The sequence below is a fragment of the Mustelus asterias genome, unplaced genomic scaffold (assembly GCF_964213995.1).
Source record: "Mustelus asterias unplaced genomic scaffold, sMusAst1.hap1.1 HAP1_SCAFFOLD_3371, whole genome shotgun sequence".
Taxonomy (NCBI): Eukaryota; Metazoa; Chordata; class Chondrichthyes; order Carcharhiniformes; family Triakidae; genus Mustelus; species Mustelus asterias.
In genome coordinates this window covers 8,020-34,597 of record NW_027593316.1, presented here as the reverse complement: position 1 = coordinate 34,597, position 26,578 = coordinate 8,020, and the positions used below count along the sequence as shown (strand labels likewise).

Genomic DNA, 26,578 nt, shown 5'->3' with positions numbered 1-26,578 from the left:
ACCCTTAATTCCCTTAATGGTTAAAAATCTATCTATCTGTGACTTAAACACATTTAACCAGGTAGCCTCTACTGCTTCATTGGGCAGAGAATTCCAGAGATTCACCACGCTCTGAGAGAAGAAGTTCCTCCTCAACTCTGTCCTAAACTGACTCCCCTTTATTTTGAGGCTGTGCCCCCTAGTTCTAGTTTCCTTTCTAAGTGGAAAGAATCTCACTGCTTCTACCCTGTCCAGCCCCTTCATTATCTTATAGGTCTCTATCAGACCTCCCCTCAACCTTCTAAACTCCAATGAGTACAGGCCCAGTCTACTCAATCTCTCCTCATAATCTAACCCCCTCATCTCCGGAATCAACCCGGTGAACCTTCTCTGCACTCCCTCCAAGGCCAATACATCCTTCCGCAAATAAGGGGACCAAAATTGTACACAGTACTCTAGTTGCGGCCTCACCCGTACCCTGTACAGTTGCAGCAAGACCTCCCTGCTTTTATACTCCATCCCCTTCGCGATAAAGGCCAACATTCCATTCGCCTTCTTGATCACCTGCTGTACCAGCAGACTGAGTTTTTGTGATTCATGCACAAGGACCCCCAGGTCCCTCTGCACAGAAGCATGTTGTAATTTTTCACCGTTTAAATAGTCCATTTTACTATTATTCCTTCCTTAATGTAAGCCTTACTTGTGACACTAATAAATAAGCTTTAAAACTGTGTCTGTGAGAGTGTGTATGTGTGTGTTTGTGTGTGACAAGAATGATTGATGAGGATCGGGCGGTGGATGCTGTCTATATGGACTTCAGCAAGGCCTTTGACAAGGTTCCCCATGGCGGACTGATACACCGAAGATGAAATCACGTGGGGATGCGGGCGAGGGAGCTGGATTAACATCAGTAGAGATACAGTCCGTAATACAGGGCGCTGGGGGGAGTGGCGAGATGGATACAGAACTGGCTTGGTTATAGGAGACAGAGGGTAGAGGCGGAATGGTGTTTTTCAGAATGGAGATCTGTAGCTCAGTGGTGTTCCGCCGGGGTCAGCGCTGGGACCTCTGTTGTGTGTGGTCTAGAGAAATGATCGGGAGGAAAATGTGGCGCGCGCTGGGTCTGATGAGTAAGTTTGCGGATGACACGAAGATTGGTGGAGTTTGTGACAGTGCCAAGGATTGTCAGAGGTTACGACAGGAGACTGGAGACTTGGGCGGAGAGATGGCAGATGGAGTTTAATCCGGACATATGCGAGGCAATGCATTTTGGAAGGTTGAATACAGGAGAGGAGTATGCAGCAAATGGCAGAACCCATTAATTTACAGAGGGATCTGGGCATACAGGTCCACAGTTCCCTGAAAGTGGCAACACAAGTGGTTAAGAAGACATACGGCATACCGGAGGTGAGGGGGTTAGCTTGCCTTCATCAGCCAGGGCATCGAGTATAAAAGTTGGCAAGTTATGTTACAGCCGTATAAAAGTTTAGTTAGGCCGCACTTGGAATATAGTGTACAGTTCTGGTCGCCACACTACCAGAAGGATGTGTTCCTGTCACTTAGTAACCCCTCTCCCCCCAGCACCGTGATGTTAATCCAGATCCCTCACTCGGTAACCCCTCTCCCCCCAGCGCCCTGTGTTACTGACTGTGTCTGTACTGATGTTAATCCAGCTCCTTCACACTGTCACTCAGTACCCCCTCACCCCCAGCACCCTGTGTTACTGACTGTATCTGTACTGATGTTAATCCAGCTCCCTCACACTGTCACTCAGTAACCCCTCTCCCCCCAGCACCCTGTGTTACTGACGGTATCTGTACTGATGTTAATCCAGCTCCCTCACACTGTCACTCAGTAACCCCTCACCCCCAGCACCCTGTGTTACTGACTGTATCTCTACTGATGTTAATCCAGCTCCCTCACACTGTCACTCAGTAACCCCTCTCCCCCCAGCACCCTGTGTTACTGACTGTATCTCTACTGATGTTAATCCAGCTCCCTCACACTGTCACTCAGTCACCCCTCACCCCCAGCACCCTGTGTTACTGACTGTATCTCTACTGATGTTAATCCAGCTCCCTCACACTGTCACTCAGTAACCCCTCTCCCCCAGCACCCTGTGTTACTGACTGTATCTCTACTGATGTTAATCCAGCTCCCTCACACTGTCACTCAGTAACCCCTCACCCCCAGCACCCTGTGTTACTGACTGTATCTGTACTGATGTTAATCCAGCTCCCTCACACTGTCACTCAGTAACCCCTCTCCCCCAGCACCCTGTGTTACTGACTGTATCTCTACTGATGTTAATCCAGCTCCCTCACTCTGTCACTCAGACACCCCTCTCCCCCAGCACCCTGTGTTACTGACTGTATCTGTACTGATGTTAATCCAGCTCCCTCACACTGTCACTCAGTAACCCCTCTCCCCCAGCACCCTGTGTTACTGACTGTATCTGTACTGATGTTAATCCAGCTCCCTCACACTGTCACTCAGTAACCCCTCTCCCCCAGCACCCTGTGTTACTGACTGTATCTCTACTGATGTTAATCCAGCTCCCTCACTCTGTCACTCAGACACCCCTCTCCCCCAGCACCCTGTGTTACTGACTGTATCTGTACTGATGTTAATCCAGCTCCCTCACACTGTCACTCAGTAACCCCTCTCCCCCAGCACCCTGTGTTACTGACTGTATCTCTACTGATGTTAATCCAGCTCCCTCACACTGTCACTCAGTAACCCCTCTCCCCCAGCACCCTGTGTTACTGACTGTATCTCTACTGATGTTAATCCAGCTCCCTCACTCTGTCACTCAGACACCCCTCTCCCCCAGCACCCTGTGTTACTGACCATATCTGTACTGATGTTAATCCAGCTCCCTCACACTGTCACTCAGTAACCCCTCTCCCCCAGCACCCTGTGTTACTGACTGTATCTCTACTGATGTTAATCCAGCTCCCTCACACTGTCGCTCAGTAACCCCTCTCTCCCCCAGCACCCTGTGTTACTGACTGTATCTGTACTGATGTTAATCCAGATCCCTCACTCAGTAACCCCTCTCCCCCCAGCACCCTGTGTTACTGACTGTATCTCTACTGATGTTAATCCAGCTCCCTCACACTGTCACTCAGTAACCCCTCTCCCCCCAGCACCCTGTGTTACTGACTGTATCTGTACTGATGTTAATCCAGCTCCCTCACACTGTCACTCAGTAACCCCTCTCCCCCCAGCACCCTGTGTTACTGACTGTATCTGTACTGATGTTAATCCAGCTCCCTCACACTGTCACTCAGTAACCCCTCTCCCCCCAGCGCCCTGTGTTACTGACTGTATCTCTACTGATGTTAATCCAGTTCCCTCACACTGTCACTCAGTAACCCCTCTCCCCCAGCGCCCTGTGTTACTGACTGTATCTCTACTGATGTTAATCCAGCTCCCTCACACTGTCACTCAGTAACCCCACTCCCCCCAGCACCCTGTGTTACTGACTGTATCTGTACTGATGTTAATCCAGCTCCCTGTCACTGTCACTCAGTAACCCCTCTACCCCTCAGCACCCTGTGTTACTGACTGTATCTGTACTGATGTTAATCCAGCTCCCTCACACTGTCACTCAGTAACCCCTCTCCCCCAGCGCCCTGTGTTACTGACTGTATCTGTACTGATGTTAATCCAGCTCCCTCACACTGTCACTCAGTAACCCCTCTCCCCCAGCACCCTGTGTTACTGACTGTATCTCTACTGATGTTAATCCAGCTCCCTCACACTGTCACTCAGTAACCCCTCTCCCCCCAGCACACTGTGTTACTGACTGTATCTGTACTGATGTTAATCCAGCTCCCTCACACTGTCACTCAGTAACCCCTCTCCCCCAGCACCCTGTGTTACTGACAGTATCTGTACTGATGTTAATCCAGCTCCCTCACACTGTCACTCAGTAACCCCTCTACCCCTCAGCACCCTGTGTTACTGACTGTATCTGTACTGATGTTAATCCAGCTCCCTCACACTGTCACTCAGTAACCCCTCTCCCCCAGCACCCTGTGTTACTGACTGTATCTATACTGATGTTAATCCAGCTCCCTCACACTGTCACTCAGTAACCCCTCTCCTCTCAGCACCCTGTGTTACTGACTGTATCTATACTGATGTTAATCCAGCTCCCTCACACTGTCACTCAGTAACCCCTCTCCCCCCAGCACCCTGTGTTACTGACTGTATCTGTACTGATGTTAATCCAGTTCCCTCACACTGTCACTCAGTAACCCTTCTCCCCCCAGCACCCTGTGTTACTGACTGTATCTCTACTGATGTTAATCCAGCTCCCTCACACTGTCACTCAGTACCCCCTCTCCCCCCAGCACGCTGTGTTACTGACTGTATCTCTACTGATGTTAATCCAGCTCCCTCACACTGTCACTCAGTACCCCCTCTCCCCCCAGCACCCTGTGTTACTGACTGTATCTGTACTGATGTTAATCCAGTTCCCTCACACTGTCACTCAGTAACCCCTCTCCCCCAGCACCCTGTGTTACTGACTGTATCTGTACTGATGTTAATCCAGCTCCCTCACACTGTCACTCAGTAACCCCTCTCCCCCAGCACCCTGTGTTACTGACTGTATCTCTACTGATTTTAATCCAGCTCCCTGTCACTGTCACTCAGTAACCCCTCTCCCCCAGCACCCTGTGTTACTGACTGTATCTCTACTGATTTTAATCCAGCTCCCTGTCACTGTCACTCAGTAACCTCTGTCTCCCCCAGCACCCTGTGTTACTGACTGTATCTATACTGATGTTAATCCAGCTCCCTCACACTGTCACTCAGTAACCCCTCTCCCCCAGCACCCTGTGTTACTGACTGTATCTGTACTGATGTTAATCCAGCTCCCTCACACTGTCACTCAGTAACCCCTCTCCCCCAGCACCCTGTGTTACTGACTATCTCTACTAATGTGGGACTCCCTCCCACGGAGGGGAGTTGGGGAGAATGTGGGACTCCCTCCCACGGGGGAGAGTTGGGGAGAATGTGGGACTCCCTCCCACGGGGGGGAGTGGGACAGAATGTGGAACTCGCTCCCACGGGGGGAGTTGGGGAGAATGTGGGACTCGCTCCCACGGGGGGGGAGTGGGGGAGAATGTGGGACTCGCTCCCACGGGGGGGAGTTGGGGAGAATGTGGGACTCGCTCCCACGGGGGGGGAGTGGGGGAGAATGTGTGACTCGCTCCCACGGGGGAGGAGTGGGGGAGAATGTGGGACTCGCTCCCACGGGGGAGGAGTTGGGGAGAATGTGGGACTCGCTCCCACGGGGGGGGAGTGGGGGAGAATGTGGGACTCGCTCCCATGGGGAGTGCTTGAGGTGAATAGTGTTGCCATGTTTAAAGGGGGGGGTGAAGCTGTATAAAGGGAGAGAGGAATAGAAGGAGATGGTGATGGGGGGAGATGTAGAAGGGGCTTGAATGGGATAGAAACAGTAGCAAGATGGGCCGAATGGTCGCGTTATGTGCTGGAGAGTGATTTAATCTCCCAGGGCAGAAGATATGAGGTGTGTTTTGGATCACGATGTATGTTTGATAGGGAGGAGGATGTTAAATGTGGATCCAGGGAAATATATGGAGGTGCCCAGATTCTGATAGAGAGCTGGGGGAGTGCGCTGGAGTGTGACTCACTCTGGGGGATGATCGGAAAGCACACTCACCGACCGCCCACTCTCTCTTAGGAGGGGCACTGAATGGGGGAGGTGAGGATTGCAACCCTGTGTTGGAAATATATCAGCCGTTTCTTCACTCTCACTGGGTCAAAAATCCTGGAACTCCCTCACTAACAGTGTGTGGATGCACTGACCCTCCCACAGTGCGGCGCTCCCTCAGCACTGACCCTCCCACAGTGCGGCGCTCCCTCAGCACTGACCCTCCCACAGTGCGGCGCTCCCTCAGCACTGACCCTCCCACAGTGCGGCGCTCCCTCAGCACTGACCCTCCCACAGTGCGGCGCTCCCTCAGCACTGACCCTCCCACAGTGCGGCGCTCCCTCAGCACTGACCCTCCCACAGTGCGGCGCTCCCTCAGCACTGACTCTCCCACAGTGCGGCGCCCCCTCAGCACTGACCCTCCCACAGTGCGGCGCTCCCTCAGCACTGACCCTCCCACAGTGCGGCGCTCCCTCAGCACTGACCCTCCCGCAGTGCGGCGCCCCCTCAGCACTGACCCTCCCACAGTGCGGCGCTCCCTCAGCACTGACCCTCCCACAGTGCGGCGCTCCCTCAGCACTGACCCTCCCACAGTGCGGCGCTCCCTCAGCACTGACCCTCCCACAGTGCGGTGCTCCCCCAGCACTGACCCTCCCACAGTGCGGCGCTCCCTCAGCACTGACCCTCCCACAGTGCGGCGCTCCCTCAGCACTGACCCTCCCACAGTGCGGCGCTCCCTCAGCACTGACCCTCCCACAGTGCGGCGCTCCCTCAGCACTGACCCTCCCACAGTGCGGCGCTCCCTCAGCACTGACCCTCCCACAGTGCGGCGCTCCCTCAGCACTGACCCTCCCACAGTGCGGCGCTCCCTCAGCACTGACCCTCCCACAGTGCGGCGCTCCCTCAGCACTGACCCTCCCACAGTGCGGCGCTCCCTCAGCACTGACCCTCCCACAGTGCGGCGCTCCCTCAGCACTGACCCTCCCACAGTGCGGCGCTCCCCTCAGCACTGACCCTCCCACACTGCGGTGCTCCCTCAGCACTGACCCTCCCACAGTACGGCGCTCCCTTAGAACCCAGTGATCCAGAGAGAAACAGAGAGAGAGAGAGACAGATAGAGGGAGAGAACAAGACAGAAAGAGAGAGACAGAGAGGGTGGGGGGGAGAGAGAGACGGAGGGAGAGAGGGACAGGGGAGAGAGAGAGATGGACAAAAAGGGAGAGGAAGAGAGAGGGTGAGATGGACACAGATAGAGACAGAGGGAGTGAGAGAGAGAGAGACAGAGGAGAGAGCAAGAGACGGAGAGGGAGAAAGAGTCAGAGACGGAGGGAGAGAGAGAGACAGATTCTGTATCGCCCTCTGATGCAGTGTTTAAAACCCACAGTATGTGGCACAATTCTGTTGCAGTCGGTGTCTGAGATGTGAGCTCTGCACTGATGGGTGTAATTTGAGTCAGAGTGGGGTGAATATTGTCCCTGTTCTACTGCACACTGTGATCGATATACACTGGGCACGGCTCCCAGTCAGGGAGCGGGCTGCACTTCCTCCTCCAGGTCTCCTTCCAGGAGACAGACGGCTTTGACCTCAGTGCCTTCACCATCCAGCCCCGCCATTTATCACCCGGGGCAGACTGATCCCAGTCCGAGACAAGCATCCCTCCCACTGCACCACCACAGCACAGACACACTGCCCAGCCAGAAACACCACTCCCAGGGCAGGGAGCTCCACTCCCTGTCCAACCCCGTGCTGTACCTGTCCTGGGAGTGTTTGATGGGGGACAGTGTAGAGGGAGCTTTACTCTGTATCTAACCCCGTGCTGTACCTGTCCTGGGAGTGTTTGATGGGGACAGTGTAGAGGGAGCTTTACTCTGTATCTAACCCCGTGCTGTACCTGTCCTGGGAGTGTTTGATGGGGACAGTGTAGAGGGAGCTTTACTCTGTATCTAACCCCGTGCTGTACCTGTCCTGGGAGTGTTTGATGGGGGACAGTGTAGAGGGAGCTTTACTCTGTATCTAACCCCGTGCTGTACCTGTCCTGGGAGTGCTTGATGGGGACAGTGTAGAGGGAGCTTTACTCTGTATCTAACCCCGTGCTGTACCTGTCCTGGGAGTGTTTGATGGGGACAGTGTAGAGGGAGCTTTACTCTGTATCTAACCCCGTGCTGTACCTGTCCTGGGAGTGTTTGATGGGGGACAGTGTAGAGGGAGCTTTACTCTGTATCTAACCCCGTGCTGTACCTGTCCTGGGAGTGTTTGATGGGGGACAGTGTAGAGGGAGCTTTACTCTGTATCTAACCCTGTGCTGTACCTGTCCTGGGAGTGCTTGATGGGGACAGTGTAGAGGGAGCTTTACTCTGTATCTAACCCCGTGCTGTACCAGTCCTGGGAGTGTTTGATGGGGACAGTGTAGAGGGAGCTTTACTCTGTATCTAACCCCGTGCTGTCCCTGTCCTGGGAGTGTTTGATGGGGACAGTGTAGAGGGAGCTTTACTCTGTATCTAACCCCGTGCTGTACCTGTCCTGGGAGTGTTTGATGGGGGACAGTGTAGAGGGAGCTTTACTCTGTATCTAACCCCATGCTGAACCTGTCCTGGGAGCGTTTGATGGGGGACAGTGTAGAGGGAGCTTTACTCTGTATCTAACCCCGTGCTGTACCTGTCCTGGGAGCGTTTGATGGGGGACAGTGTAGAGGGAGCTTTACTCTGTATCTAACCCCATGCTGTACCTGTCCTGGGAGAATTCCTGTCAGTTGCGATAATAGAGTTGTTTCCGTAATTGTTGCAAACACTGATGAGTAATAATTCCTGGCGGAATGTGGAGGGGGGCCCCGGTGTCAGTAAGTGGGTGTGTTCATGATGATGCATTGTCGGAGGGAGGAACACAAGGTGTTTAACTCTGTTTTCTGTTGCTAGAATGGTGTTAGAAGGATGCAGTGAGGCAGTCACACCCAAGGCATTGGATCTGCAGAGACCCTCGGAGCTTCCGATCGTCCCCACCGGCACCGAGCACTCCATCGACAAGGATATCATCAAATATGGAGAATTCATTGTGTTAGGGTAAGATCATCCGATTGTTGAAGGTTCTGGCTTCACCCCTCATGGAGAAATGGCCCTTATTGCCCAGAGGATTGGAGCGTTTGATTTATTATTGTCACATGTATTGGGATACAGTGAAAAGTATTGTTTCTTGCGCGCTACACAGACAAAGCATACCGTTCATAGAGAAGGAAAGGAGAGAGTGCAGAATGTAGTGTTACAGTCATAGCTAGGGTGTAGAGAAAGATCAACTTAATGCGAGGTAGGTTTTGATTTGATTTATTATTGTCACATGTATTAGTCTACAGTGAAAACTATTGTTTCTTGCGCGCTATACAGACAAAGCATACCATTCATAGAGTACAGAAGGGAGAAGGAAAGGAGAGGGTGCAGAATTTCGTGTTGCAGTCATAGCTAGGGTGTAGAGAAAGATCAACTTAATATACGGGTGGCACGGTGGCTAGCACTGCTGCCTCACAGCGCCAGGGACCCGGGTTCGATTCCCGGCTCGGGTCACTGTCTGTGTGGAGTCTGCACGTTCTCCCCGTGTCTGCGTGGGTTTCCTCCGGGTGCTCCGGTTTCCTCCCACACTCCACAGATGTGCGGGTTAGGTGGGTTGGCCATGCTAAATTGCCCCTTTGTGTCAGGGGGATTAGCAGGGTAAATATGAGGAGTCATGGGAATAGGGCCTGGGTGGGATTGTTGTCAGTGCAGACTCGATGGGCCAAATGGCCTCCTTCTGCACTGTAGGGATTCTATGATAAGGTAAGTCCATTGAAAAGTCTGACAGCAGCAGGGAAGAAGCTGTTCTTGAGTCGGTTGGTACGTGACCTCATACTTTTGTATCTTTTTCCCGACGGAAGAAGGTGGAAGAGAGAATGTCCGGAGTGCGTGGGATCCTTAATTATGCCGGCTGCTTTTCCCCGAGGCAGCGGGAAGTGTAGACAGAGTCAATGGATGGGAGGCTGGTTTGCGTGATGGATTGGGCTACATTCACGACCTTTTGTAGTTCCTTGCGGTCTTGGGCAGAGCAGGAGCCCCATACCAAGCTGTGATACAACCAGAAAGGATGCTTTCTATGGTGCATCTGTAAAAGTTGGTGAGAGTCGTAGCTGACATGCCAAATTTCCTTAGTCTTCTGAGAAAGTAGAGGTGTTGGTGGGGCTTTCTTAACTATAGTGTCGGCATGGGGGGACCAGGACAGGTTGTTGGTGATCTGGACACCTCAAAACCTGAAGCTTTTAATCAGTGACTAATGGTGTGCCTCAGGGATCAGTGTTGGGACCACAATTGTTTACGATTTACACAGATGATTTGGAGTTGGGGACCAAGTGCAGTGTGTCAAAATTCACAGATGACACTAAGATGGGTGGAAGAGCAAAGTGTGCAGAGGACGCTGAAAGTCTGCAAAGGGATATAGATAATCTAAGTGAGTGGGCGAGGGTCTGGCAGATGGAGTACAATGTTGGTAAATGTGAGGTCATCCATTTTGGGAGGAATAACAGCAAAATGGACTATTATTTAAATGGTTAAAAAATTGCAGCATGCTGCTGTGCAGAGGGACCTGGGTGTCCTTGTGCAGGAATCTCAAGGAGTTGGTTTGCAGGCGCAGCAGGGAATTAAGAAGGCAAATGGAATTTTGTCCTTCATTGCGAGAGGGATGGAGTTTAAAAACAGCGAGGTTATGTTGCAGCTGTATAAGGTGCTGGTGAGGCCACACCTGGAGTACTGTGTACAGTTTTGGTCTCCTTACTTGAGAAAGGATATACTGGCACTGGAGGGGGTGCAGAGGAGATTCACTAAGTTGATTCCAGAGTCGAGAGGGTTGGTTTATGAGGAGAGACTGAGTAGACTGGGGCTATACTCATTGGAATTCAGAAGAATGAGGGGAGATCTTGTAGAAACATATAAGATTATGAAGGGAATAGATAAGATAGAAGCAGGGAAGTTGTTTCCACTGGCGGGTGAAACTAGAACTCGGGGGCATAGCCTCAAAATAAGGGGAAGCAGATTTAGGACTGAGTTGAGGAGGAACTTCTTCACACAAAGGGTTGTGAATGTGTGGAATTCCCCGCCCAGTGAAGCAGTTGAGGCTACCTCATTGAATGTTTTTAAGGCAAGGATAGATAGATTTTTGAACAGTTAAAGGAATTAAGGGTTATGGTGAGCGGGCGGGTAAGTGGAGCTGAGTCCACGAAAAGATCAGCCATGATCTTATTGAATGGCGGAGCAGGCTCGAGGGGCCAGATGGCCGACTCCTGATCCTAGTTCTTATGTTGTTGTTTCTACTTCATCCCCGTTGATGTAGACAGGGGCATGTTCTCCTTTACGCTTCCTGAAGTCGATGACAATCTCCTTCGTTTTGTTGACATTGAGGGAGAGATTATTGTTGCCGCATCAGTTCACCAGATTCTCTATCTCATTCCTGTACTCTGTCTCGTCATTGTTTGAGAGTGGGGAAGTCTTGCTGCAACTGGACAAGGTACTGGTGATATCACATCTGGAGCACTCAGTGCAGTTCTGGTCCCTTTATTTAGAGAAAGGTATTATTGCTCTGCCCAGGACCGCAAGGAACTACAAAAGGTCGTGAATGTCGCCCAATCCATCACGCAAACCAGCCTCCCATCCATTGACTCTGTCTACACTTCCCGCTGCCTCGGGGAAAAGCAGCCAGCATAATCAAGGACCCCACGCACCCCCGGACATTCTCTCTTCCACCTTCTTCCGTCGGGAAAAAGATACAAAAGTCTGAGGTCACGTACCGACCGACTCAAGAACAGCTTCTTCCCTGCTGCTGTCAGACTTTTGAATGGACCTACCTCGCATTAAGTTAATCTTTCTCTACACCCTAGCTGTGACTGTAACACTACATTCTGCACTCTCTCCTTTCCTTCTCTATGAACGGTATGCTTTGTCTGAATAGCGTGCAAGAACAAAGAACAAACAAAGAACAAAGAACAATACAGCACAGGAACAGGCCGTTCGGCCCTCCAAGCCCGCGCCGCTCCCCGGTCCAGGATTGAATCCTGAATCCAGGATCCCCGCCCAATTTTCCAGCCTATCTACATACCAATATCCTATCCACCGAGCTGTCCCTCACAGCTACGATGCTTTGTTCATTACAACCTATTAACTCACCCCCACCCCCCCATTCCAGACCATGTGATCTCCAGGGAGAGGCGAAAACCCAGAGTGAAAAACCTCAGGGCCAATATGGGGAAAAAAAAAAATCTGGGAAATTCCTCTCCGACCCCCTGAGGCGATCGAAACGAGTCCAGGAGATCACAATGGCCCCGATCGGAAAATGCTTCCCAACCCTAGTCATTTCCACTTCCACGAACACCATATGAATTCCCTGCCCCCGAGACAGGTTCCCAACTATCCGCAGTCTCGGATAGAAACAAGACTTTTCACTCTATGCGAATACAAGTGACAATGATAAATCAAATCAAATGTATTTGATTGGAGGCAGTTCCGAGAAGGTTCACTCGGATGATTCCCGGGATTGAGAGATTGATGAAGCAAAGAGGAAATAGGTTGCGACCCAACTCATTAGAATTTAGAAGAATACGAGGGGGTCTTATTGGAAGGTGTAGGATTCTTAAGGGGTTTGGCAGAGTAATTGCTGGGAGGATTTTTCCCCTCAGGGGTAGAGTCGAGGACAAGAGGGCATTGTCTCAGTATAAAGGGGGTGCCGGTTCAAGACTGAGAAAGGAGGAGTTTCTTCTCAGGGTTGAGTGTCTTTCAAACTCCTTGTCACAAAGAGCTGTGGTGGGAAGAGTCCTTGTGTCTATTTCAGGTTGAGATGGATAGATTTTAGATCAGGAAGGGAATCGAGGGTTACAGGGAATGGGAAGGAGAGTAAGGAATGTCGGAGCATCCATGATACTGGCAGAGTAGGTTCGAGGGGCTGAATGGCCTCCTCCTGTTCCTGTGTAACAGGCTGGAGGAAGAGTTCGCTTGCAGGAGCGAGTCCCACATTCTCCCCCTACTCCCCATGGGAGTGAGCCCCACATTCTCCCCCTACTCCCCCTGTGGGAGCGAGTCCCACATTCTCCCCTACTCCCCCCGTGGGGGCGAGTCCCACATTCTCCCCCACTCCCCCCATGGGAGCGAGTCCCACATTCTCCCCCTCTCCCCGTGGGAGTGAGTCCCACATTCTCCCCCACTCCCTGTGGGAGCGAGTCCCACATTCTCCCCCACTCCCCCGTGGGAGCGAGTCCCACATTCTCCCCCACTCTCCCCGTGGGAGCGAGTCCCACATTCTCCCCCACTCCCTGTGGGAGCGAGTCCCACATTCTCCCCCACTCCCCCCGTGGGAGCGAGTCCCACATTCTCCCCCACTCCCTGTGGGAGCGAGTCCCACATTCTCCCCCACTCCCCCCGTGGGAGCGAGTCCCACATTCTCCCCCACTCCCTGTGGGAGCGAGTCCCACATTCTCCCCCACTCCCCCCGTGGGAGCGAGTCCCACATTCTCCCCACTCCCCCCGTGGGAGCGAGTCCCACATTCTCCCCCACTCCCCCCGTGGGAGCGAGTCCCACATTCTCCCCCACTCCCCGTGGGAGCGAGTCCCACATTCTCCCCCACTCCCCGTGGGAGCGAGTCCCACATTCTCCCCCACTCCCCGTGGGAGCGAGTCCCACATTCCCCCCCCACTCCCTGTGGGAGCGAGTCCCACATTCTCCCCCACTCCCCGTGGGAGCGAGTCCCACATTCCCCCCCACTCCCCCGTGGGAGCGAGTCCCACATTCTCTCCGCTCTCTGGGTAAAGACGTTTCTCCGGAGTTCCCGATTGGATCTATCAGTCTCTATCTTGTATTGACGGCCCCCTCGTTCTGGTCTCTGCCCCACACCAGTGGAATCATCTTCTCTCCATCGACCCTCTCAAAACCCGGTTTGTGATTACTGGCTGCTGCTTTGGGGGGAGCTCAGTCACTCTCTCCCCGCACTAACTGATCCCTTCTCTCTTATACCAGTTACAACGGATCACTGGCAAATGGCGACAGAGGGAGACGCAGGAGCCGATTGGCTCTGTACAAGAGACCGAGTGCCAATGGCGTCAAACCTGATGTCATCCACATCACATCCACGCCGCTGGCCTCAAAGGTACCGTCCGTCTGGGACTCAAAGCATTTCCTATCCCCTCTCAGCCCACCTCCCAGTGCGGCGCTCCCTCAGCACTGACCCTCCCACAGTGCGGGGCTCCCTCAGCACTGACCCTCCCACAGTGCGGCGCTCCCTCAGCACTGACCCCCCGACAGTGCGGCGCTCCCTCAGCACTGACCCTCCCACAGTGCGGCGCTCCCTCAGCACCGACCCTCGCACAGTGCGGCGCTCCCTCAGCACCGACCCTCCCACAGTGCGGCGCTCCCTCAGCACCGACCCTCCCACAGTGCGGCGCTCCCTCAGCACCGACCCTCCCACAGTGCGGCGCTCCCTCAGCACCGACCCTCCCACAGTGCGGCGCTCCCTCAGCACCGACCCTCCCACAGTGCGGCGCTCCCTCAGCACCTACCCTCCCACAGTGCGGCGCTCCCTCAGCACCGACCCTCCCACAGTGCGGCGCTCCCTCAGCACCGACCCTCCCACAGTGCGGCGCTCCCTCAGCACCGACCCTCCCACAGTGCGGCGCTCCCTCAGCACCGACCCTCCCACAGTGCGGCGCTCCCTCAGCACCGACCCTCCCACAGTGCGGCACCTCCCTCAGCACCGACCCTCCCACAGTGCGGCGCTCCCTCAGCACCGACCCTCCCACAGTGCGGCGCTCCCTCAGCACCGACCCTCCCACAGTGCGGCGCTCCCTCAGCACCTACCCTCCCACAGTGCGGCGCTCCCTCAGCACCGACCCTCCCACAGTGCGGCGCTCCCTCAGCACCGACCCTCCCACAGTGCGGCGCTCCCTCAGCACCGACCCTCCCACAGTGCGGCGCTCCCTCAGCACCGACCCTCCCACAGTGCGGCGCTCCCTCAGCACCGACCCACCCAGAGTGCGGCGCTCCCTCAGCACCGACCCTCCCACAGTGCGGCACCTCCCTCAGCACCGACCCTCCCACAGTGCGGCGCTCCCTCAGCACCGACCCTCCCACAGTGCGGCGCTCCCTCAGCACCGACCCTCCCACAGTGCGGCGCTCCCTCAGCACCGACCCTCACACAGTGCGGCGCTCCCTCAGCACCGACCCTCCCACAGTGCGGCGCTCCCTCAGCACCGACCCTCACACAGTGCGGCGCTCCCTCAGCACCGACCCTCCCACAGTGCGGCGCTCCCTCAGCACCGACCCTCCCACAGTGTGGCGTTCCCTCAGCACCGACCCTCCCACAGTGTGGCGCTCCCTCAGCACCGACCCTCCCACAGTGCGGCGCTCCCTCAGCACTGACCCTCCCACAGTGCGGCGCTCCCTCAGCACTGACCCTCCCACAGTGCGGCGCTCCCTCAGCACTGACCCACAGTGCGGCGCTCCCTCAGCACCGACCCTCCCACAGTGCGGCGCTCCCTCAGCACTGACCCTCCCACAGTGCGGCGCTCCCTCAGCACCGACCCTCCCACAGTGCAGCGCTCCCTCAGCACCTACCCTCCCACAGTGCGGCGCTCCCTCAGCACCGACCCTCCCACAGTGCGCGCTCCCTCAGCACCGACCCTCCCACAGTGCGGCGCTCCCTCAGCACCGACCCTCCCACAGTGCGGCGCTCCCTCAGCACCGACCCTCCCACAGTGCGGCGCTCCCTCAGCACCGACCCTCCCACAGTGCGGCGCTCCCTCAGCACCGACCCTCCCACAGTGCGGCGCTCCCTCAGCACCGACCCTCCCACAGTGCGGCGCTCCCTCAGCACCGACCCTCCCACAGTGCGGCGCTCCCTCAGCACTGACCCTCCCACAGTGCGGCGCTCCCTCAGCACTGACCCTCCCACAGTGCGGCGCTCCCTCAGCACTGACCCTCCCACAGTGCGGCGCTCCCTCAGCACCGACCCTCCCACAGTGCGGCGCTCCCTCAGCACCGACCCTCCCACAGTGCGGCGCTCCCTCAGCACCGACCCTCCCACAGTTGCGCTCCCTCAGCACTGACCCTGCGACAGCACGGCACTCCGTCAGCAATTACCCTCCGAACAGTGAGGTGCTCCCTCTGTATAGCCGCGGTGAGTTATGGGAGTCTGGAATCTGGAGACCCTTCCGAAACTACAAAGGCATGTCATTGCGCGCGTCGGGGAATCTGCAGGGTGAACATGATTCCCTCGGTGATGTGGGGCTAACACTGGATTCTGATTTCAGGCTCTGGCAAACTTGGGACAGCACAGTGTGTCTTATACCCTGTCGCGGAGTCAGTCCGTCATTGTGGAATATAGCCACGACAGCAACACCGACATGTTCCAGGTAACGAGGGCACGGAGCGCGGGCAGGGTGGGTTCAGATGCCGGGAGTCCCTCCCGTTCCTCCCCCCCCGCCTCACCGAGCTGAACCTCCAATTCCTTTTGTCCCCCCCGCTATTGTTTCCAGATTGGCCGCTCTACCGAGACCCTGATTGATTTTGTGGTGACGGACACAGCCCCGAACAGCCAGCTGAGCAGTGAGACGCAATCCATTCAGAGCACCATCTCCAGGTTCGCCTGTCGCATCAGCTGTGAGCGTAGCCCACCCTACATCGCCCGCATCTACGCTGCCGGCTTTGACTCCTCCAAGAACATCTTCCTCGGGGTAAGTGGGAGCCGCCGCGTTCTTTCTCTCTCCGGTCTCATCCCCCATCTCTCCCGCTCCTATCCCTCCCTCGGGATGTCCCAAAGTGAAACACAGACCCCGCTCCTCATCTCTCCCGCTCCTATCCCTCCCTCAGGGTGTCCCAAAGAGAAAAGCAGACCACCCTCCGCGCCCCCATCTCTCCAGCCCCAACTCCCATCTCTCCAGCCCCCCGGACATTCAAAAATGAAACATCAATCCCACTCACCATCTCTCCCTCTCCTGTCCCTCCCTCGGGACGTCCCAAAGTGAAACACTGACCCCGTCCCCCATCTTTTCCGTTCCTATCCCTCCTTCGTCCCAAATGGAATCACAGACCACGTCCCCCATCTCTCCCGCTCCTATCCCTCCCTCGGGATGTCCCAAAGCGAAACACAGACCCCGCTCCTCATCTCTCCCGCTCCTATCCCTCCCTCAGGGTGTCCCAAAGAGAAAAGCAGACCACCCTCCGCGCCCCCATCTCTCCAGCCCCAACTCCCATCTCTCCAGCCCCCCGGACATTCAAAAATGAAACATCAATCCCACTCACCATTTCTCCCTCTCCTGTCCCTCCCTCGGGACGTCCCAAAGTGAAACACTGACCCCGTCCCCCATCTTTTCCGTTCCTATCCCTCCTTCGTCCCAAATGGAATCACAGACCACGTCCCCCATCTCTCCCGCTCCTATCCCTCCCTCGGGATGTCCCAAAGTGAAACACAGACCCCGCTCCTCATCTCTCCCGCTCCTATCCCTCCCTCAGGGTGTCCCAAAGAGAAAAGCAGACCACCCTCTGCGCCCCCATCTCTCCAGCCCCAACTCCCATCTCTCCAGCCCCCCGGACATTCAAAAATGAAACATCAATCCCACTCACCATCTCTCCCTCTCCTGTCCCTCCCTCGGGACGTCCCAAAGTGAAACACTGACCCCGTCCCCCATCTTTTCCGTTCCTATCCCTCCTTCGTCCCAAATGGAATCACAGACCACGTCCCCCATCTCTCCCGCTCCTCTCCCTCCCTCGGGACGTCCCAAAGTGTGTCACACACAATGAAGGAGGTTTTTTTTGAAGTCTGCTCACTGTTGTAATGTGGGAAAGGCAGCAGCCAATTTACACACAGCAAGATCCCACACACAGCAATCTGATCATCACCCAGATCAGCTGTTTTTAGTGATGTTGGTTTGAGGGAGAAATATAGGCCCCAGGACACCGGGGAGATTCCTCCCCCACGCACCCCCCACGCACGCTCAGCTCTGCTTCCAATAGCGGATCTTTTACACACACCCCAGTGGGCAGACGGAGCCTCGGTTTAATGTCTCATCCTGAAAGACAGCACCTCCCCGACAGTGCAGCACCCCCTCAGCACTGACCCTCCCACAGTGCGGCGCTCCCTCAGCACTGACCCTCCCACAGTGCGGCGCTCCCTCAGCACTGACCCTCCCACAGTGCGGTGCTCCCTCAGCACTGACCCTCCCACAGTGCGGCGCTCCCTCAGCACTGACCCTCCCACAGTGCGGTGCTCCCTCAGCACTGACCCTCCCACAGTGCGGCGCTCCCTCCGCACTGACCCTCCCACAGTGCGGCGCTCCCTCAGCACTGACCCTCCCACAGTGCGGCGCTCCCTCAGCACTGACCCTCCCACAGTGCGGCGCTCCCTCAGCACTGACCCTCCCACAGTGCGGCGCTCCCTCAGCACTGACCCTCCCACAGTGCGGCGCTCCCTCAGCACTGACCCTCCCACAGTGCGGCGCTCCCTCAGCACTGACCCTCCCACAGTGCGGCGCTCCCTCAGCACTGACCCTCCCACAGTGCGGCGCTCCCTCAGCACTGACCCTCCCACAGTGCGGCGCTCCCTCAGCACTGACCCTCCCACAGTGCGGCGCTCCCTCAGCACTCCACATGGTGCAGGGAATAACATGTTAGCATGGAGGGGGGATTGGTTACCTAATGGGGAGCAGAGAGTAGGCATAAATGGGTAATTTTTGGGTTGGTGGGGTGGAACCAGTGGACCGCCACAGGGATCAGCGCTGGGACCTCAACTGTTCATAATCCACTTAAGTGACTTGTACTGAAGGTACAGAATGTCTGGTCACCAAAATTTGCCGTTGACACAAAGCTGGGTGGGACAGTAAGTTGTGAAGTGGACGTAAGGAGTTTGCAAAGGACATGGACAGGTTGAGTGAGCGGGCAATAATTTGTCAGATGGAGTATAACGCGGGGGGAATGTGTCCATTCTGGCAGCAAGAATAGCAAAGCAGTGGCTGATTGGAATAGAGAGAGATTGGGGAACTCTGAGGTACAGAGGGATCTGGGCATCCCGGGACATGAATCAGGAAAGGTTCGTCTGCAGCGACAGCCAGTGATTAGGAAGACAAATGGAACATTGTTTATCGCCAGGGGAACGGAATGTAGAAGTCAGGAAGTCTTGCTCCAGCTGTGCGGGAGACCACATCTGGAGCACTGTGCGCAGTTTGAGTCTCTTTATTGGGGGAGGGATAGACTCACATTGGAGTCCATTCAGAGAAGGTTCACTGGGCTGATTCCTGGGGGGAGGGGGGGGGGTTTGTCTCACAGGGAAAGGTTTGGGCAGCTTGGGGTCCTGGAACCCCCATTGGAGTCTAGAACGATGAGTGGGAATCTTATCTCATCCACAATGACGGCACAGGGTCTGAGGGGTCGAATGGCCTCCTGTTTATCCGAAGTCGAAATATTCCGACTGACACTGGGAAGCATCAGTCAGGTACCCTGACCTCGATGCTGCCATATTGTGAATGGGAGGGGAGTGTGTGCGGGAAATCAATCCAGTGACTCACACATTAACACCACAGGGGATGGAGGTGACTGGAACACTCAGGATATTGACAGCGGTGTTCAGGCTGTGGGGAAATCTCCGAGCCCCCAGGGATTAAGGTATCCCAGAATTCAGGTGTATGGGAAAGATAGCGGGGAGACGAAGCTCGTTAAATTCATATCGTTGTGTGTGTGTTTGAATGGAAATTTTTATTACATTCATCCCATCTGTGTTCTGAACCCCATCTCTTTCCGTATTTGCCCCAGTCTGTGCCCCCTCCCCCTCTCTGTATTTACCCCAGTCTGTGCCCCCTCCCCCTCTCTGTATTTACCCCAGTCTGTGCCCCCTCCCTCTCTCTGTATTTACCCCAGTCTGTGCCCCCTCCCCCTCTCTGTATTTACCCCAGTCTGTGCCCCCTCCCCCTCTCTGTATTTACCCCAGTCTGTGCCCCCTCCCTCTCTGTATTTACCCCAGTCTGTGCCCCCTCCCTCTCTGTATTTACCCCAGTCTGTGCCCCCTCCCTCTCTCTGTATTTACCCCAGTCTGTGCCCCCTCCCTCTCTGTATTTACCCCAGTCTGTGCCCCCTCCCCCTCTCTGTATTTACCCCAGTCTGTGCCCCCTCCCTCTCTGTATTTACCCCAGTCTGTGCCCCCTCCCTCTCTCTGTATTTACCCCAGTCTGTGCCCCCTCCCCCTCTCCCTCTCTCTGTATTTACCCCAGTCTGTGCCCCCTCCCCCTCTCCCTCTCTCTGTATTTACCCCAGTCTGTGCCCCCTCCCTCTCTCTGTATTTACCCCAGTCTGTGCCCCCTCCCTCTCTCTGTATTTACCCCAGTCTGTGCCCCCTCCCTCTCTCTATATTAACCCAGTCTGTGCCCCCTCTCCCTCTCCCTCTCTCTGTATTTACCCCAGTCTGTGCCCCCTCCCTCTCTCTGTATTTACCCCAGTCTGTGCCCCCTCCCTCTCTCTGTATTTACCCCAGTCTGTGCCCCCTCCCTCTCTCTGTATTTACCCCAGTCTGTGCCCCCTCTCCCTCTCTGTATTTACCCCAGTTTTGTGCCCCCTCCCTCTCTCTGTATTTACCCCAGTCTGTGCCCCCTCCCCCTCTCTGTGTTTACCCCAGTCTGTGCCCCCTCCCCCTCTCTGTATTTACCCCAGTCTGTGCCCCCTCACCCTCCCTCTCTCTGTGTTTACCCCAGTCTGTGCCCCCTCCGTGTTTACCCCAGTCTGTGCCCCCTCCCTCTCTCTGTGTTTACCCCAGTCTGTGCCCCCTCACCCTCCCTCTCTCTGTGTTTACCCCAGTCTGTGCCCCCTCACCCTCCCCCTCTCTGTGTTTACCCCAGTCTGTGTTCTCACCCCCTCTCTGTGTCCCCCCTGTCTAGGAGCGAGCGGCAAAGTGGCGGACACCGGATGGTCTAATGGACGGACTCACCACAAACGGGGTTCTGGTGATGCACCCGGCGCACGGTTTCTCGGACGAATCCCCCCCGGGCGTCTGGCGCGAGATCTCCGTCTGCGGCAACGTCTACGCCCTGCGGGAAACCAGGTCGGCCCAGCAGAGAGGGAAGCTGGTATGTGCACTCTGTATCTAACCCCGTGCTGTACCTGTCCTGGGGGTGTTTGATGGGGACAGTGTAGAGGGAGCTTTACTCTGTATCGAACCCCGTGCTGTACCTGTCCTGGGAGTGTGTGATGGGGGACAGTGTAGAGGGAGCTTTACTCTGTATCTAACCCCGTGCTGTACCTGTCCTGGGAGTGTTTGATGGGGACAGTGTAGAGGGAGCTTTACTCTGTATCTAACCCCGTGCTGTACCTGTCCTGGGGGTGTTTGATGGGGACAGTGTAGAGGGAGCTTTACTCTGTATCTAACCCCGTGCTGTACCTGTCCTGGGAGTGTTTGATGGGGGACAGTGTAGAGGGAGCTTTACTCTGTATCTAACCCCGTGCTGTACCTGTCCTGGGAGTGTTTGATGGAGACAGTGTAGAGGGAGCTTTACTCTGTATCTAACCCCGTGCTGTACCTGTCCTGGGAGTGTTTGATGGGGGTCAGTGTAGAGGGAGCTTTACTCTGTATCTAACCCCGTGCTGTACCTGTCCTGGGAGTGTTTGATGGGGGACAGTGTAGAGGGGGCTTTACTCTGTATCTAACCCCGTGCTGTACCTGTCCTGGGAGTGTTTGATGGGGGACAGTGTAGAGGGAGCTTTACTCTGTATCTAACCCCGTGCTGTACCTGTCCTGGGAGTGTTTGATGGGGGACAGTGTAGAGGGGGCTTTACTCTGTATCTAACCCCGTGCTGTACCTGTCCTGGGGGTGTTTGATGGGGGGACAGTGTAGAGGGAGCTTTACTCTGTATCTAACCCCGTGCTGTCCCTGTCCTGGGAGTGTTTGATGGGGGACAGTGTAGAGGGAACTTTACTCTGTCTCTAACCCCGTGCTGTACCTGTCCTGGGGGTGTTTGATGGGGACAGTGTAGAGGGAGCTTTACTCTGTATCTAACCCCGTGCTGTACCTGTCCTGGGAGTGTTTGATGGGGGACAGTGTAGAGGGAACTTTACTCTGTATCTAACCCCGTGCTGTCCCTGTCCTGGGAGTGTTTGATGGGGGACAGTGTAGAGGGAACTTTACTCTGTCTCTAACCCCGTGCTGTACCTGTCCTGGGGGTGTTTGATGGGGACAGTGTAGAGGGAGCTTTACTCTGTATCTAACCCCGTGCTGTACCTGTCCTGGGGGTGTTTGATGGGGACAGTGTAGAGGGAGCTTTACTCTGTATCTAACCCCGTGCTGTACCTGTCCTGGGGGTGTTTGATGGGGACAGTGTAGAGGGAGCTTTACTCTGTATCTAACCCCGTGCTGTACCTGTCCTGGGAGTGTTTGATGGGGACAATGTAGAGGGAGCTTTACTCTGTATCTAACCCCGTGCTGTACCTGTCCTGGGGGTGTTTGATGGGGACAGTGTAGAGGGAGCTTTACTCTGTATCTAACCCCGTGCTGTACCTGTCCTGGGAGTGTTTGATGGGGGACAGTGTAGAGGGAGCTTTACTCTGTATCTAACCCCGTGCTGTACCTGTCCTGGGAGTGTTTGATGGAGACAGTGTAGAGGGAGCTTTACTCTGTATCTAACCCCGTGCTGTACCTGTCCTGGGAGTGTTTGATGGGGGACAGTGTAGAGGGAGCTTTACTCTGTATCTAACCCCGTGCTGTACCTGTCCTGGGAGTGTTTGATGGGGGACAGTGTAGAGGGGGCTTTACTCTGTATCTAACCCCGTGCTGTACCTGTCCTGGGGGTGTTTGATGGGGGGACAGTGTAGAGGGAGCTTTACTCTGTATCTAACCCCGTGCTGTCCCTGTCCTGGGAGTGTTTGATGGGGGACAGTGTAGAGGGAACTTTACTCTGTCTCTAACCCCGTGCTGTACCTGTCCTGGGGGTGTTTGATGGGGACAGTGTAGAGGGAGCTTTACTCTGTATCTAACCCCGTGCTGTACCTGTCCTGGGAGTGTTTGATGGGGGACAGTGTAGAGGGAACTTTACTCTGTCTCTAACCCCGTGCTGTACCTGTCCTGGGGGTGTTTGATGGGGACAGTGTAGAGGGAGCTTTACTCTGTATCTAACCCCGTGCTGTACCTGTCCTGGGGGTGTTTGATGGGGACAGTGTAGAGGGAGCTTTACTCTGTATCTAACCCCGTGCTGTACCTGTCCTGGGAGTGTTTGATGGGGACAATGTAGAGGGAGCTTTACTCTGTATCTAACCCCGTGCTGTACCTGTCCTGGGGGTGTTTGATGGGGACAGTGTAGAGGGAGCTTTACTCTGTATCTAACCCCGTGCTGTACCTGTCCTGGGAGTGTTTGATGGGGGACAGTGTAGAGGGAGCTTTACTCTGTATCTAACCCCGTGCTGTACCTGTCCTGGGGGTGTTTGATGGGGGGACAGTGTAGAGGGAGCTTTACTCTGTATCTAACCCCGTGCTGTCCCTGTCCTGGGAGTGTTTGATGGGGGACAGTGTAGAGGGAACTTTACTCTGTCTCTAACCCCGTGCTGTACCTGTCCTGGGGGTGTTTGATGGGGACAGTGTAGAGGGAGCTTTACTCTGTATCTAACCCCGTGCTGTACCTGTCCTGGGAGTGTTTGATGGGGGACAGTGTAGAGGGAACTTTACTCTGTATCTAACCCCGTGCTGTCCCTGTCCTGGGAGTGTTTGATGGGGGACAGTGTAGAGGGAACTTTACTCTGTCTCTAACCCCGTGCTGTACCTGTCCTGGGGGTGTTTGATGGGGACAGTGTAGAGGGAGCTTTACTCTGTATCTAACCCCGTGCTGTACCTGTCCTGGGGGTGTTTGATGGGGACAGTGTAGAGGGAGCTTTACTCTGTATCTAACCCCGTGCTGTACCTGTCCTGGGGGTGTTTGATGGGGACAGTGTAGAGGGAGCTTTACTCTGTATCTAACCCCGTGCTGTACCTGTCCTGGGAGTGTTTGATGGGGGACAGTGTAGAGGGAGCTTTACTCTGTATCTAAACCCGTGCTGTACCTGTCCTGGGAGTGTTTGATGGGGGACAGTGTAGAGGGAGCTTTACTCTGTATCTAAACCCGTGCTGTACCTGTCCTGGGAGTGTTTGATGGGGGACAGTGTAGAGGGAGCTTTACTCTGTATCTAACCCCGTGCTGTACCTGTCCTGGGAGTGTTTGATGGGGGGACAGTGTAGAGGGAGCTTTACTCTGTATCTAACCCCGTGCTGTCCCTGTCCTGGGAGTGTTTGATGGGGGACAGTGTAGAGGGAACTTTACTCTGTCTCTAACCCCGTGCTGTACCTGTCCTGGGGGTGTTTGATGGGGACAGTGTAGAGGGAGCTTTACTCTGTATCTAACCCCGTGCTGTACCTGTCCTGGGAGTGTTTGATGGGGGACAGTGTAGAGGGAACTTTACTCTGTATCTAACCCCGTGCTGTCCCTGTCCTGGGAGTGTTTGATGGGGGACAGTGTAGAGGGAACTTTACTCTGTCTCTAACCCCGTGCTGTACCTGTCCTGGGGGTGTTTGATGGGGACAGTGTAGAGGGAGCTTTACTCTGTATCTAACCCCGTGCTGTACCTGTCCTGGGGGTGTTTGATGGGGACAGTGTAGAGGGAGCTTTACTCTGTATCTAACCCCGTGCTGTACCTGTCCTGGGGGTGTTTGATGGGGACAGTGTAGAGGGAGCTTTACTCTGTATCTAACCCCGTGCTGTACCTGTCCTGGGAGTGTTTGATGGGGGACAGTGTAGAGGGAGCTTTACTCTGTATCTAAACCCGTGCTGTACCTGTCCTGGGAGTGTTTGATGGGGGACAGTGTAGAGGGAGCTTTACTCTGTATCTAAACCCGTGCTGTACCTGTCCTGGGAGTGTTTGATGGGGGACAGTGTAGAGGGAGCTTTACTCTGTATCTAACCCCGTGCTGTACCTGTCCTGGGAGTGTTTGATGGGGACAGTGTAGAGGGAGTTTTACTCTGTATCTAACCCCGTGCTGTACCTGTTCTGGGAGTGTTTGATGGGGGACAGTGCAGAGGGAGCTTTACTCTGTATCTAACCCCGTGCTGTACCTGTCCTGGGAGTGTTTGATGGGGGACAGTGTAGAGGGAGCTTTACTCTGTATCTAACCCCGTGCTGTACCTGTCCTGGGAGTGTTTGATGGGGGACAGTGTAGAGGGAGCTTTACTCTGTATCTAACCCCGTGCTGTACCTGTCCTGGGAGTGTTTGATGGGGGGACAGTGTAGAGGGAGCTTTACTCTGTATCTAACCCCGTGCTGTACCTGTCCCGGGAGTGTTTGATGGGGGACAGTGTAGAGGGAGCTTTACTCTGTATCTAACCCCGTGCTGTTCCTGTCCTGGGAGTGTTTGATGGGGGACAGTGTAGAGGGAGCTTTACTCTGTATCTAACCCCGTGCTGTACCTGTCCTGGGAGTGTTTGATGGGGACAGTGTAGAGGGAGCTTTACTATGTATCTAACCCCGTGCTGTACCTGTCCTGGGAGTGTTTGATGGGGGACAGTGTAGAGGGAGCTTTACTCTGTATCTAACCCCGTGCTGTACCTGTCCTGGGAGTGTTTGATGGGGGGACAGTGTAGAGGGAGCTTTACTCTGTATCTAACCCCGTGCTGTACCTGTCCCGGGAGTGTTTGATGGGGGACAGTGTAGAGGGAGCTTTACTCTGTATCTAACCCCGTGCTATACCTGTCCTGGGTGTGTTTGATGGGGGACAGTGTAGAGGGAGCTTTACTCTGTATCTAACCCCGTGCTGTACCTGTCCTGGGAGTGTTTGATGGGGGGACAGTGTAGAGGGAGCTTTACTCTGTATCTAACCCCGTGCTGTACCTGTCCTGGGAGTGTTTGATGGGGGACAGTGTAGAGGGAGCTTCACTCTGTATCTAACCCCGTGCTGTACCTGTCCCGGGAGTGTTTGATGGGGACAGTGTAGAGGGAGCTTTACTCTGTATCTAACCCCGTGCTGTCCCTGTCCCGGGAGTGTTTGATGGGGACAGTGTAGAGGGAGCTTCACTCTGTATCTAACCCCGTGCTGTACCCTGTCCGTTGTGTTTCCGGTGAAGGTGGAGAATGAGTCGAACGTGCTGCAGGACGGATCGCTGGTTGACCTGTGCGGCGCCACCCTGCTCTGGCGCACCACCGAGGGGTTGGGGAACGCCCCCACCCTCAAGCACCTGGAGGCGCTGCGACAGGAGGCCAACGCGGCGCGGCCGCAGTGCCCGGTGGGCTTCAGCACGCTGGCGTTCCCCAGCCTGGCGCACCGCGAGGTGATCGAGAAGCAGCAGCCCTGGGTGTACGTCAGCTGCGGGCACGTGCACGGCTACCACAGCTGGGGCTGCCGGAAGGAGGGCGGGGGGGCGGCCGGGGACGAGCGCGAGTGCCCCCTCTGCCGCCAGGTGGGCCCCTACGTGCCGCTGTGGATGGGCTGCGAGGCCGGCTCCTACCTGGACGCGGGGCCCCCCAGCCACGCCTTCTGCCCCTGCGGGCACGTCTGCTCTGCCAAGACAGTGAAATACTGGTCGCGCATCCCACTGCCCCACGGCACACACGACTTCCACGCCGCCTGCCCCTTCTGTGCCACCTGGCTAACCGGCGCCAAGGGGTACGTCAAACTCATCTACCAGGGACCCCTCGACTGAATACGCCCCCTCTCCCTGCATCCTCCCCGTCCCTCGCTGCCCGTTTCCGTTCCAGTCCCGGCCACTCGACTCTCTCTTCAATCATTATATTTATGCAAAAGCCTTGTCTCTTTTTTAATAAAAAGATAATAAAAAGATATATATACTCTGTCGGCAGACAATGTTTGAAACCGGAGTCTAAATTTGTGAGGGGTTTTATTGTAAAAGGTTGGATTAAAAGGTTTACAA

At 55.4% G+C, this 26,578-nt stretch overlaps 1 protein-coding gene across 1 annotated transcript; it reads left to right on the top strand.

The window, feature by feature from the left end:
• The first annotated feature begins 1,278 nt into the window (after positions 1–1,278).
• Positions 1,279–26,498, top strand: LOC144490498 (E3 ubiquitin-protein ligase pellino homolog 1-like). The gene is made up of 7 exons (XM_078208239.1): positions 1,279–1,386; positions 8,581–8,724; positions 13,682–13,811; positions 15,970–16,071; positions 16,195–16,392; positions 20,578–20,766; positions 25,775–26,498. The coding sequence occupies exons 2-7, from the start codon at positions 8,582–8,584 to the stop codon at positions 26,348–26,350; spliced, it is 1,338 nt and encodes a 445-aa protein (XP_078064365.1). The 5' UTR covers positions 1,279–1,386; position 8,581; the 3' UTR covers positions 26,351–26,498.
• The last annotated feature ends 80 nt before the right edge of the window (positions 26,499–26,578 follow it).

Bases quoted from the DNA above. Each gene is read 5' to 3' on its own strand.
- LOC144490498 (XM_078208239.1), top strand. From the start codon at position 8,582: ATGGTGTTAGAAGGATGCAGTGAGGCAGTCACACCCAAGGCATTGGAT. The intron at 13,812-15,969 runs GTACCGTCCGTC...TTCTGATTTCAG, and splicing joins CCACGCCGCTGGCCTCAAAG to GCTCTGGCAAACTTGGGACA. The intron at 16,393-20,577 runs GTAAGTGGGAGC...CCCCCTGTCTAG, and splicing joins CCAAGAACATCTTCCTCGGG to GAGCGAGCGGCAAAGTGGCG.